Source organism: Dipodomys merriami, unplaced genomic scaffold, assembly GCF_024711535.1.
Source record: "Dipodomys merriami isolate MVZ:Mamm:240054 unplaced genomic scaffold, mDipMer1.0.p SCAF_7, whole genome shotgun sequence".
NCBI classification, from domain to species: Eukaryota; Metazoa; Chordata; class Mammalia; order Rodentia; family Heteromyidae; genus Dipodomys; species Dipodomys merriami.
Window position 1 is genome coordinate 13,925,313 of NW_027206290.1, and position 12,549 is coordinate 13,937,861.

The 12,549-nt window shown below is 39.6% G+C and overlaps 1 protein-coding gene across 1 annotated transcript in view; it reads right to left on the reverse strand.

Annotated features, from left to right (window-relative positions):
• Nucleotides 1-12,549, reverse strand: part of LOC138817052 (uricase) — a 39,423-nt gene that overhangs the window by 14,493 nt on the left and 12,381 nt on the right. Inside the window, exons 2-4 of the mRNA XM_070007453.1 lie at nucleotides 11,060-11,278; nucleotides 8,433-8,549; nucleotides 8,258-8,336 (exon numbers count right to left, since the gene is read on the reverse strand). Coding sequence (XP_069863554.1) covers nucleotides 8,258-8,336; nucleotides 8,433-8,549; nucleotides 11,060-11,278 — 415 coding nt within the window. The remainder of the gene's footprint in view (nucleotides 1-8,257; nucleotides 8,337-8,432; nucleotides 8,550-11,059; nucleotides 11,279-12,549) is intronic.

Genomic DNA, 12,549 nt, shown 5'->3' on the forward strand with positions numbered 1-12,549 from the left:
CCAGCAGGAAAGTGTGTGAGACTCTTTTCTCCAATAAATGACCCCCATAAAAAGCCAGAAGTAGAGCTGTGGCTCAAGTGATACAGTGCTAGCCTTGAGCAAGGAAAGCTCAGGGTCAGCACCCAGGCTCTGAGTTCAAGCTCCAGACTAGCACAAAAAAGAAAGAGAGAGGGAGGAGGGAAGGAGGGAGGGAAGAAGGAAGGAAGGAAGGAAGGAAGGAAGCAGGGAGAGAGGGAGGGAGGGAGGGAGGAGAAAGAGAGAGGGAGGAGAAAGAGAGGGGGGGGAGATGCAGGGAGCAATGGAGGGAGGGAAAGAGGGAGGGAAGAAGGAAGGAAGTGTAATAGCCAGCAGGACCCTGTGCCCTAGCCCGCTAGAGGGGCAGGGTGTTGAGAGGCTGCATCTGTCAAGAGACATCAAGAGTTGTCAAGAAGTGGTTGAACAAATCAAAGAAAGATTGGACAAATGGGATTGCATGAAACTTCAGACCTTCTGCATGGCAAAGGACCTAGCTAGCAAGATCAATAGAAACCCACAGATTGGGAGAAGATCTTCATTAGCCATACAACGAACAAGGGTCTCATATCTAAAATATACCTGGAACTCAAAAAATTAAATCGCCCAACCACAAATCTTCAACGAAGCAACTGCCCAATAAATAAGTGGACTAAATAAAGACTTCAAGAGAGACTTCTCTGAAGAGGAAATAAGAATGGCCAGTAGACACATGAAGAAATGCTCAACCTCTTTAGCCATAAAAGAAATGCAAATCAAAACAACATTGAGATTCCACCCCACCCCAGTTAGAATGGCTATAATCAAGAACTCTAATAACAACAGATGCTAGAGAGGATGTGGCCAAAAGGGAACCCTACTGCATTGTTGGTGGGAATGTAAACTTGTTCAACCACTTTGGAAAGCAATATGGAGGTTCCTCAAAAGACTCCACATAGAGCTCCCCTATGACCCAGCAATCCCACTTTTGGGCATTTACCCAAATGTTTACAAACAAGACCACACTAAAGCTACCAGCACCAATATGTTTATTGCAGCATTATTTACCATAGCTAAGATATGGAACCAACCCAGATGCCCCTCAGTAGATGAATGGATCAAGAAAATGTGGTATATATACACAATGGAATTCTATGCCTCCATCAGAAAGAATGACATTGACCCATTTGTTAGGAAATGGAAAGACTTGGAAAAAATTATATCAAGTGAAGTAAGCCAGGCCCAAAGAAACATAGGTCCCATGGTTTCCCTTATCTGCAATAACTAGTATATGTCTAGGACAAGGAGAAGAGATCAAAAGCTATGCACATATGACCATATAACCTGATACTAAGCAAAATGAACCCTGATAGGAACTCAAGAGATTTTATCTTTCTTTTCTTTTTAATGTACTTATAATGTACTATGTGATTTTTTTTGTTTCATTGTATGTTCTTCCCCCATGGTACAACCCCTGTTTTCACTGTATTTGATTCTTGTGTCCTGCATCTTGTGTATAAATTTTTCTAATTGGGGGAGGGAAAGGGAAATAACAAAATGCTGAAATAAGGATACAGGATGACCCATTGTGACAATGAGATGTACAAGACACTATGTTGAAAACAAACTTTACAACTTTGTGGAGGGTTAGGGTTGTGGGGAGGGAGGAGTTGGGGAAGTGAGGAGGAAAGGGATGGTAGGGGGAAACAAGGAGGGGATGACAATGCTCAATAGGAAATGGACTTATTACATTGCTCATGTAACTGTAACCGCTCTGTATAGCATCTTTAAAATAAAAAATTTTTTTAAATAAAAAAAGAAGTGTTGGACAGTGGGCCACTTAGGGGAGGGGCGTGAGTGGAGGTTGAAACCATTAAACCCTTTGGAGTGGGAGAGGGGCGCAGCCTACATATAGGCTGCATGTTCCCAGGAGCTGGGTGTAGAGAGACAGCAGGAGGAGAAAGAGGACAAGAGGCACCTACCAGAGCAGAGCAGGGCAGGGCAAGCCTGTGGAGAGGCCTCTAGAGAGGCCTGTGAAGAGGCACCTACCAGAGTAGAGCAGGGCAGGCCTGTGGAGGGTGGAGAGGCCTGCAAAGAAGGAGGAAGGAAGGAAAAGGAAAAGTCTTCTACTTTGGGGCTTTGGAGCTTTGGAGCTTTGGAGGTCTGGGGTTGAGAGGTTTACAGACCAACTAATAAAGTTGAGGCTGCCCATTGGAGGCTTGGAGGTTTGGTGGTTGAGGTTCTGGATAGCTAGCCCAGGACAAGGTAGTTGCAGGCTACCTGGTGTAATTAGTGTAACTAAAATTCTTTTGTCACCTTTAGCCATGCCTTGATGGATTGTCTAGCTCTTTGGAGGTCAGGAAGGAAGGAAGGAAGGGAAGAAGGTTAGGGAGGGAGGAAAAAATGAACATCTTGTATTGAGCCTTTACATATGAAGCAATTTGTTATGGCTCCTGTTGCTGTGGTAACCCTGAGTTTGTAAAACACATTTTTTCTCCTGTTTTCATGACACCAATGTTTCCAGCCTTCCTTATATCTTTTTTTTTTTTGGGGGGGGGGGTCCGGTCGTGGGGCCTGAACTCTAGGCCTGGGCCCTGTCCCTCAGCTCTTTAGCTCAAGGCTAGTGCTCTACCACTTGAGCCACAGCACCACTTCCAGCTTTTTTCTTTTTTGCTTATGTGGTGCTGAGGAATCAAACCCAGGGCCTCATGCATGCAAGGCAAGCGCTCTACCACTGAACTACCTTCCCAGCCCCTTCCTTATATCTTTCTGACCAGTCTTCTAAACAGCCTAACCCTTAAACCAAGGGATTTTCCTAGGCCCTCTCCCCATTTTTTATGTTTTCCTGGAATGATCTCCTTCCCTATGATTTCCTCTACTGTTCATCCATATTCCAAAACTTGACTGCATCCCTCACCTTTATATATATAAATTACATTCTCTTCAGTAAACACCCCACCCTCTCACTTCTCCTTTCCTCTAAACTTCTGTTCCTCTTCAACCTCTATAACCAATAGATTATACTTCCCATATGCCTCTAGTATAGATAGCCAGCAAGTTCTCGGTCCCTCCGGCCCTGCTTCTATGGATGGCTGCAGATCTATCACTTTCTCTCTGCAACTAGTCTTCAGATGTCTCACAGCTACTTGCTTTTGGGGTCTGTTTGCCACAGTTTGATCCGAATTATTGAACCAAAGAAATACACACCTCACTCACCTAATCACTGATGACTTTGCTTCTCTGTTGTCATGCTAACTATAATTCCAGCCACTTTTTTTTTAAATTTTTTAATTGTAAAGATACTATACAGAGGGTTACAGTTACATGAGTGAGGTAATGAGTACACTTCCACTTCCTCTTGAACATTGTTACCCCCTCCATAATTCCAGCCACTTTTAAGGAGTACTTCCTGCTTATAGGCCAGACACTAAGCGGAATGCTTTAATAAAATGAACACGTATTTCCTTTATTTCTCTGGACAGCTGTAGAAGTGAGGCTTGCCATCCTCATGAAACCCACAGAAGTAGTGTAATTCACATGTTATCCATTCCATTGTTAGGTAGTAGAACTCATATCCAAATATAGTCCTTTCTGACCCCAAGGCCCTCAGGATTAACAACTGTGCAGAAGTGCCTTGCGAAACACTTCAGAGGACTAAAGGAATCAGACGCACTGAACACATGCCTGCTCATCAAATGTTTTGACCTTTCAACAATTAGACATCTACTTGCCCAGGACAGGACTGAGTATTAGGCAGTTGCTAAAGAATTTTCATTTACTTCTCTCCCTCCTTTCTGTATCCTATGTCTTTTTCCTGAAGTCTTTCCTTTCCAATTCCAAATATTTTGAATTGTTTACAAAATCCAGTTGGAAGGTCAGGTATCTGTGGTTCTTGTCTTTATTCCTAGCTGCTTAGGTTGCTGAGGTCTGAAGGATCAAAGTTTGAAGCTAGCACGAGCAGAAAAAAAAAAAGTCCATGAAACTGCATCTCCAAAATGACAAAAACTTGTGCTGGAGATAAGGCTCAAGTAGTGGAGCATCAGCTGAGCAATACTCTTGAGCACAAGGTCCTGAGTTCACCAAAAACAAAAAAGAAAATTGGAACATTTCCTCCTCCCTTCCTTGTAAAGTGTTTCAGACTACCTTGGGAAGTTAGATTTTTATACAACTTTGTTCACTCTGCACATCTTTACTCCCTTCCTTGTGGACTTAACCATTCAAATTGCAATAAATCCCCTTAGAGGTCTGTCTCCTGTAATTTGTCTACTATGAATTCACTACTGCCATAGAAAGTTTATCTCTTTATCTATAGAAATTCTCAAAATTCTCATATCTAAAATATACTTGGAACTCAAAAAATTAAACCACCCAACAACAAATCCTCAAAGAAACAACTGCCCAATAAATAAGTGGGCGAAAGACTTAAAGAGAAGCTTCTCTGAAGAAGAAAGAAGGATGGCCAATAGACACATGAAGAAATGTTCAACATCCCTAGCCATAAAAGAAATGCAAATCAAAACAACATTGAGATATCACCTCACTCCAGTTAGAACAGCAAAAATCAAGAACTCTAACAACAACAGATGCTGGAGGGGATGTGGACAGAAAGGAACCTTACTTCATTGTTGGTGGGAATGTAAACTTGTTCAACCACTTTGGAAAGCAGTATGGAGGTTCCTCAAAAGACTTCACATAGATCTCCCCTATGATCCAGCAATCCCACTTTTGGGCATTTACCCAAATGTTTACAAACAACACCACACTAAAGCTACCAGCACAACTATGTTTATTGCAGCATTATTTACCATAGCTAAGATATGGAACCAACCCAGATGCCCCTCAGTAGATGAATGGATCAAGAAAATGTGATATATATACACAATGGAATTCTATGCCTCCATCAGAAAGAATGACATTTCCCCATTTGTTAGGAAATGGAAAGGCTTGGAAAAAATTATATTAAGTGAAGTAAGCCAGGCCCAAAGAAGCATAGGTCCCATGGTTTCCCTTAGTTGCAATATCTAGTATAGGTATGAGTCAAGCAGAAAAGGTCAGATAATGTGATGTTAGGAAAATGAACCCTTAAATATGTATTTTAATGTTTTCGTTTCTTTAATGCATATGTTTCTAACGCATTTATAAGATTATTTCTTTGTTGCTTTGTATGTCCCTCCCCCACAGTGTAACCCCTGCTTTCACTATATTTGATGTCAGTATAACATGTGGAGGAGATGGGGGCAAACAAATCGTTTAAGGATTCAGGTGGACCTGTTGCAACAATGAGAAGTACAAAATGTCATGTCAAAACCAGCTTTACAATGTCGGTGTGGGGGGGAGGGGGGTATAATTGGGTGGGGGGAGGGGGGAGGCTGGGAAGGGAGGTGAAGGGTAAACAAAGGAGGAGGCTGCAATGCTTGGTAAGAAATGTATGCATTATCCTGCCCATGTAATTGTAGCCCCTCTGTACAGTATGTTCTCAAATAAAATAAAATAATATTTAAAAAAATTGCATTCAAAAAAAAAAAAGAAATTCTCAAAATTGAATTGTTGAGGGCTGGGAAGGTGGCTTAGTGGTAGAAGGCTTGCCTCACATGTATGAGGCCGTGGTTTGATTCCTCAGCACCACATAAGCAGAAAAAAGTCGGAAGTGGCGCTGTGGCTCAAGTGGCAGAGTGCTAGCCTTGAGCTGAAGAGCTCAGGGACTGTGCCCAGGCCCAGAGTTTAGACCCCACTACCAACAACAACAGAAAAATCAAATTGTTGAATGAATAGTATATGAATGAATGGCACAAGTTATTTCCATAAGCGCTTTTAATTGTAATCAGCTCTCTTCAAGTTTAATTCTAGCCTTTGCTGTTATTTTACATAATTAAAAGTGGGGTGAAGACTGTTCTGTGTCCCCCAAAATAGTTGAAAGCTACGCTGATCACATAGTAGCCACTAACCACATGTGGTTATTAGACACCTGAAATATGGCTAGAGTGACAGGCTGTGGTATCAATATAAAATACACACAAGTTTTCAACGGCTTAAATTTTCAAAGACTGGAATATTCTATTAATGTTTAATTATATAATAAAATTTTGGATACATTAGGTTAAATGAAATATATTATTAAATTTTTCCCTTAATTTCCTTATTTTTTTCAATGTGACTAGTAGAAAAATATTAAAGTGCATGTGTAGCTTGGATTGTATTCCACTTGAGGCTAGCTCAGTTTCTTGTTTTATGAGAGTAGTTAATGTAGTTTAAATTAGAAAACACTGTCCTCCCAAGAAGTAAGAATTTAATTTTCCTTTCCTCCAAAGTTACATTCTGGAACAGAGAAATAAAAAAGGAAAAAGAGGGAAAGAAGGAAAGAAGGAAGAAAGAAGTGTAGGAAGAAGGCAGGGAAGGGAGGGAGGGCAGGGAGGACATGGAGGTAGGTAGAGAGGAGACAGAGAAAAGGAGGCGAAAGAAAATGATAGAAGGGGTGACATTGATCGATATGTGTTATATACAGAAATAGACATGTTAAAGTGAAACCTCTTTTTACAAGATATAACAAAGAGAAAAATAATTTTTTAAAAAAGAATGGAAGGGAAGAAGGAGAGGAAAATAGGGGGAAAAGGCAATTTTAACTAATATCTCAAAGCGTTTCATGTTTGAGGATTAGAAAAGTATTTCCAATCTGGGCATCAATGACTCACACTTGTAATCCTAGCTTCTGAGGAAGCCAAGATCTGAAGATCACTGTTCAGAAGTCAGCCCACACAGGAGAGTCTATGAGAATCTTACCTCCAATTAATCACCGAAAAGCCAGAAGTAGAGCTGTGGCTCAATGATAGAGCATAAGGTCTAAGCACAAAATCTCAAGGACAGTGTTCAGGCTACTGGCTTGACCATAAACACACACACACACACACACACACACACACACACACACACACACACACACAATCATTTCTAACTGAAAACATCAACTATTTATTCTCTTTTATACAGCAATAATTTGATAACTGTTAATCAAACACAGGTAATGTCCTTCCTATGTCTAGATACAGATAGTTAAAAACATTAATTGATGGCTGGTATATTTGTGCTTTCTAAGAGGGCTTTATCAAATGAAACTCAGAATGCAAAGTGACCTTCTATATTACTGACCTGTAGTATTTCTGATGGCATTTGCCATCTCAGAGTCATACTGAAGAAGGCTAAAGAAAAAGGGAAAAGGAAGAGAAATAAAGGCATATAGAAGAAGGAGGGAGATAGAAAGGAAAATAGAAAAGGAAAAAGAAAGCCGGGTGCCAGTGACTCATGCCTGTAATCCTAGCTACTCAGGAGGCTGAGATCTGAGGAACTCAGTTCAAAGCCAGCCTGGACAGGAAAGTCCGTGAGACTCTTATCTCCAATAAACCACTAGAAAACTGGATGTGGTGCTGTGGCTCAAGTGGTAGAGCGCCCACCTTGAGATGAAGAACTGAGGGATAGCGCCCAAGCCCAGAGTTCAAGCCCCATGACTGACAAAAAAAAAAAAAAAAAAGAAAAGGAAAGAAAAAAGCAAAGAGCTCAGAGTCAATATTCTCAAAGTCAATATTACAGCTTATTTTGTTTTTATTGAATTAAAGAGATTTCTTCCATCTTTGACTTCTTTAAAAAGTCTGGTCTAAGTCTTAGTGATGTCTAAAACTGTGTTCTGATGACCTCAACAAATTAGAATACAAGCTTTGGAATTTTAACATTTGCTTACTTTAATGATCAGTACTGATATAGTCTATATTATAGTAATGTTACATGATTGATTTTTAAATGACTTGTAAATAGAATTATGTAATTATCCTTTGCATTTAAAATGAGTTCATTTTCTTGAAGTTATAGTGCTATTAATGATTTAGTTAACATGCAAACAAAATGTTGGGAAAAATTGATTGTTATTTAGTAAGCTTTTCCTATAAAATACTATAATTATAGCATGATATGGTAAAGAATAACACCCAATATTGGTCAGAAATGTGTATTCTTTTCATCTGGGGCCCCACTGAAACCCTCACTTCTGCCTCACTCCTACTTAATGTCTAGTGTTGGCTCCAAGATGAAATTTTATTTTATGGAAACAGGTAATTCTTTAATGTAATCGACTGTCAATGGTTCATTCCTGTCTCAGATTTAAAAGTCTTAAAAATGCCTTCGTTTTTTTCCCACAGCAATGTTTAGGAGAGGCATGGGGTGGGGGAGGGGTCCCCTGAAATCACTCTTGCAGAATCAAAACATGAAAAGTAATTCTTACCATTCCTCATCTGTTCAGCCTCGCAGAAGTGGGTTCCAGTGGGCGTGTGAATAAATGCGTGGACATGCTTGACACCATTCTGAAAGTCAAGGGGGACATTGTTTTCCAGTCAAATTTCAGCATTACCACAGCACCCATTTCTTTAATTCAACTGGGAACATCGATGAGAAATAACCTTTTCAAAACGCCTCCACGGGACTTCTTCCACATAGACGTGAGCTCGAATGACATGGTTAAAAGAAGAAAGAAAATGCTCACAAATGTTCACAGCAAAGTTTTCTATGCATTTTATCTGTAAAAAGAAACAAAATATTAGTGATCAGAGATATTTGCTTTCCCTATTTGAAGGGATCCTTTGTTTCTTGTTATTTTATTTTATTTTTTTTGTTGGTGGTAGTTTTGACACAAGTTCTCTGTGTAGTCTAGACTGGTTGCAAACCTGTGATCTTCTTTCAGAAACTGGGATTATTGGTGTGTGCCACCACCACCAGTTCAAAGTTAAGTTTTAAAGCCTAAGGGAATTCTCTTTCCTGAGCAGTAGCTCTTCAGAATGAGAGGAGAGCTGAATTAGAATGAATCTCAGGCACCGTATCAGTCTTTATCCCAATTTTGTACTAAATGTCCCAAGTACAGTCCCTTGGTGACCATTACCAGGTGAGACTCTACCCTACTTTGAAAAGCACCCTTGAATGGTAGAAAACTTACCAGAAGAAGCAAAAACCAACCTTCAGTTCTTTTCCAGGTGAGCTTAGTCAATGACAGATTACTGAAAAACACTCTAGGCTCTGTGAGATTTGTGAATGGTTCCCAAGTTTCCCAAGAGAAATATATCAATGAAGGGTCGCTTCCCCTTCCTTGCCTTCCACATGAGCCTTCTATTGATTCCTTCCAGCTCCCCATCTTCTCACAAATTCTCCATAGTAATTTCTAGGCAGTATTTTATGGTCCTAGCACAATTTGTGACTTATTAATGATTTTGCCTAAAAATTTAGGTGGCTTATTTGTGCAGGTTTCCCAGCCTAGTTCTGGTTTATACCTGTTATTCCAGAATTAGTATGATAGGGTCTTATTTTGATCTCAGAAATGGCCTGGTTCCCATTTCAGATAGTCCTTTGCTGTTTTGATGAAAGTAGTTAGGACTACATTGTTAAGATCCAAAGGAATGACGGGGCTCTTTTCTCACTTTAGGACCCACTTGTAGGGTAAGTGTAGCCTGTATGTGTACAGGCTTTTGGAAAAAAAGTTAGCTGTTAAGAACCAGATGGCATTCTGATGATTAAATTTAATTTTAAAAATTCCAAATTTGTGGGCTGGGAAGGTGGCTCAGTGGTAGAACACTTGCCTTGCATGCCTGAGGCCCTGGGTTCGATTCCTCAGCACCACATAAGCAAAAAGAAAAAAGCTGGAAGTGGCACTGTGGCTCAAGTGGTAGAGCGCTAGCCTTGAGCTGAAGAGCTGAGGGACAGCGCCCAGGCCCAGAGTTCAGGTCCCAAGAACAGACCCCACCCAAAAAAAAATCCAAATTTGTATCTACTGTATAGTAATTTTAAATGTCATAGCCTTTATTTTTAAAACCATTAAGTCTCTGAGTTTTAACATAGCACCATTTTTTTTTTTGCTAGAGCCAAATGTACATGGAATGTTTCAACTTTATGTATATTGTTCCTGTTCACATACATAATAAAAAACTCAGTTTTCCACAAAAAAATAGCCTGGACAGGATAAGGAATTATATGGTTGCCCTATTAGAAATTAATTTAAATTTGTTTTAGTATCCATTTTTTCACTTTTCTTTAACCTCTCACACGGTACAAAAAATATAAGAAATTTTGATACCTAGTCCTCTTTCCTATCATAGTACAGGACTATTTGAAAATGTGTTTTTGTTTGTTTGTTTTTCTTTAAGACAGCAATTTTTCCATAGCTCTATTTACTGTGTCGTTCTGATTAACAAGAGAAAGGTTCAGAGCAGAAACAGGCCTTGCAGAAATTACCCTGCAATTAGTTTATTTATTGATGTATGATAAACGCAGATCTCATGCAAAGACACAAACATATAACCTTTCCAGTCTCCATTTCTTGTTTTTTTAGACTTCTCGGAAATTGAGAAATTATCTTGAATTGCCCAGAAACCTGCAGGTGGCCCTGCACAGTTCCATGTACATTGAAAGACTCTAGAACCAGAGGTGCTAAAATACCTTGTGCCTTCAGGTCTGGGTCACTCTTGGAGAGGACAGCTAACCACTGCATACAGGTAGTAGTTGGTAATGGAACTGAGAAAGATAGAAGGTCATTCCAGTTTGGAAAAACAGATTTTGGTAATAAAAGGAAATGTCTTACACTCAAGGTTTTCTTCTGTAGTAATAACGGGAAGAGAAATAGTAGAGCTTTTTTCGGGAGCTTAAAAGCTAAGGGAGAGTGCATAGGCCTTGAGTTTAAGCCCCAATATTGGTTCAAATAAACAGAAAACAAAAAAACCCCACACAACAGACATGTTATATTTTATTCTGAACATTTATTCTAAGACATTGATTTCCTATGGTCCTAATTTGAGATGACATGTTAATTTGTCCAATAGATTCTCTCCTAAAATATTAAAGAGGAGGAAATAAAGATATGAGGAGGTTTTTTAAGGCAAAAACAAACTTCTCAGTATGGCTAAGAATTTTAGAGTAGAAAGGAGATTTTTTAAATAGAGTAAATGCAAAAATAGGCTAAAAGGAAATGAGAACTTAAAGATAGATAGTACCACCCCCATGTTACCTTATAGTGAATTCTGCAGCATCTAAGAATGGTACATACCCCCTTGAACTTTGCCAAGACATGCACTGTATTCTTGATGGTGTCTGTAGGGATGATGTCTGAGTTATCTCCATGCATATAATCTTTCTTGGACCTCAGAGTCAGTTGCACCGAAGTTGTCACCTCTTTAATGCTGTGATAATTTCCATCTCGTTGAATATGGAGAACTTTTACCATATCCTTCCCATAGCCAGTTCGTACAAACTCTACTTCATCATTCTACAAGGAGAACACAATTCTTTTTACTGAAGAAGATTAGATGAAGGAAGAAAGCCAACTGAAATTTCTATAGGCATTTCTTTGAAGAAGAATGGGAATTTGCAAGCCAGGCATGGTGGCACATGTCTATAATCTCATTTACCAGATCCTCTGAAGGGATTTCTTTAAAACTAACTAACATCAGGTAGGTTGAAGATTGAAGAGTTCAAGGCCAGTCCGGAGAAAAATTAACAGGATCCTATCTCAAGAAATCAAGCCAAATGGTGCATGAATACTCCCAGATAAGTGGAAAGATGACAGTAGTAAAAGCATAGCTGGGAGTGAAGTGCTATATACTACCTGAAAATTTAAAGCAAAAAGAACTGAGGGTGTGGCTGAAGTAGACTGACTGCTTAGTGGGCACAGAGGTCCTGAGTTCAAAATCTCAGGACCATACACAAATAAAGAATGGTAACCTGTATAGGAAAAAAAAAAAAAAAAGTGAAAATATGATTTCCCTGAAGACACACAAGGAGGGTTTTCTTGAGAATAATTAAAAAATAATAATAACAGAACTTCTGGGTAAATACTATGTTAATTTGCTTGGCTTTATTTACTCTTTGCTCATCTCATCCTTGTGACAGCTCTGGTACCACCATCCTCACTTTCCAGAAGGAGAAATCAAGGTGCCTGAAGTCAACTTGCTCCAGTTCCCATAGCCAGTCAAGGACAAGGTGAAGATAAGCTGTTGATTCCAAATTGTAGAATGGCTACTATGTAAACTACTTTTCTTCTATAAAGTTCCCTGACTATATTAACTGGAAGTAATTGCTTGCTCTCTTTTTCCCTCTAGAGAGTGATAATGTGGAGAAAATGGCCTGAGATGAGCACTGCCTTGTCTATTTGCTGCTGGAAAGGGGAAGAGTAATCAGTGACAAGGCCCAGATGACCTTTGGAAGTGCAGAGCCAGGGCCATCTGGCTAAGGAAAGAAAAGCTATGCTTTTCTCCAGAAGTTACCTAATAAAGCCTAGTGATTTCTTCATGAGAATCTCTGTCTGAGGCTGGAGCCTTAGCCTAAGCATGTCCATTTATACTATTAGAATCTACAATACTTGTTGCTGGGCTTTATTGGTGTTTGAGAGGAGAGGCAGGAGAACAGAGGGACTGAAAAACTTATCCTATTTAATATGCAAGTTGAACATGAAAATGGTAATAAAAGTAGGTGTCAAAAATTAAAGTAAATCCAAACCAGCATGCAGTAAAAGTCTAAGTAGAGAGGCAGGGAACCTCA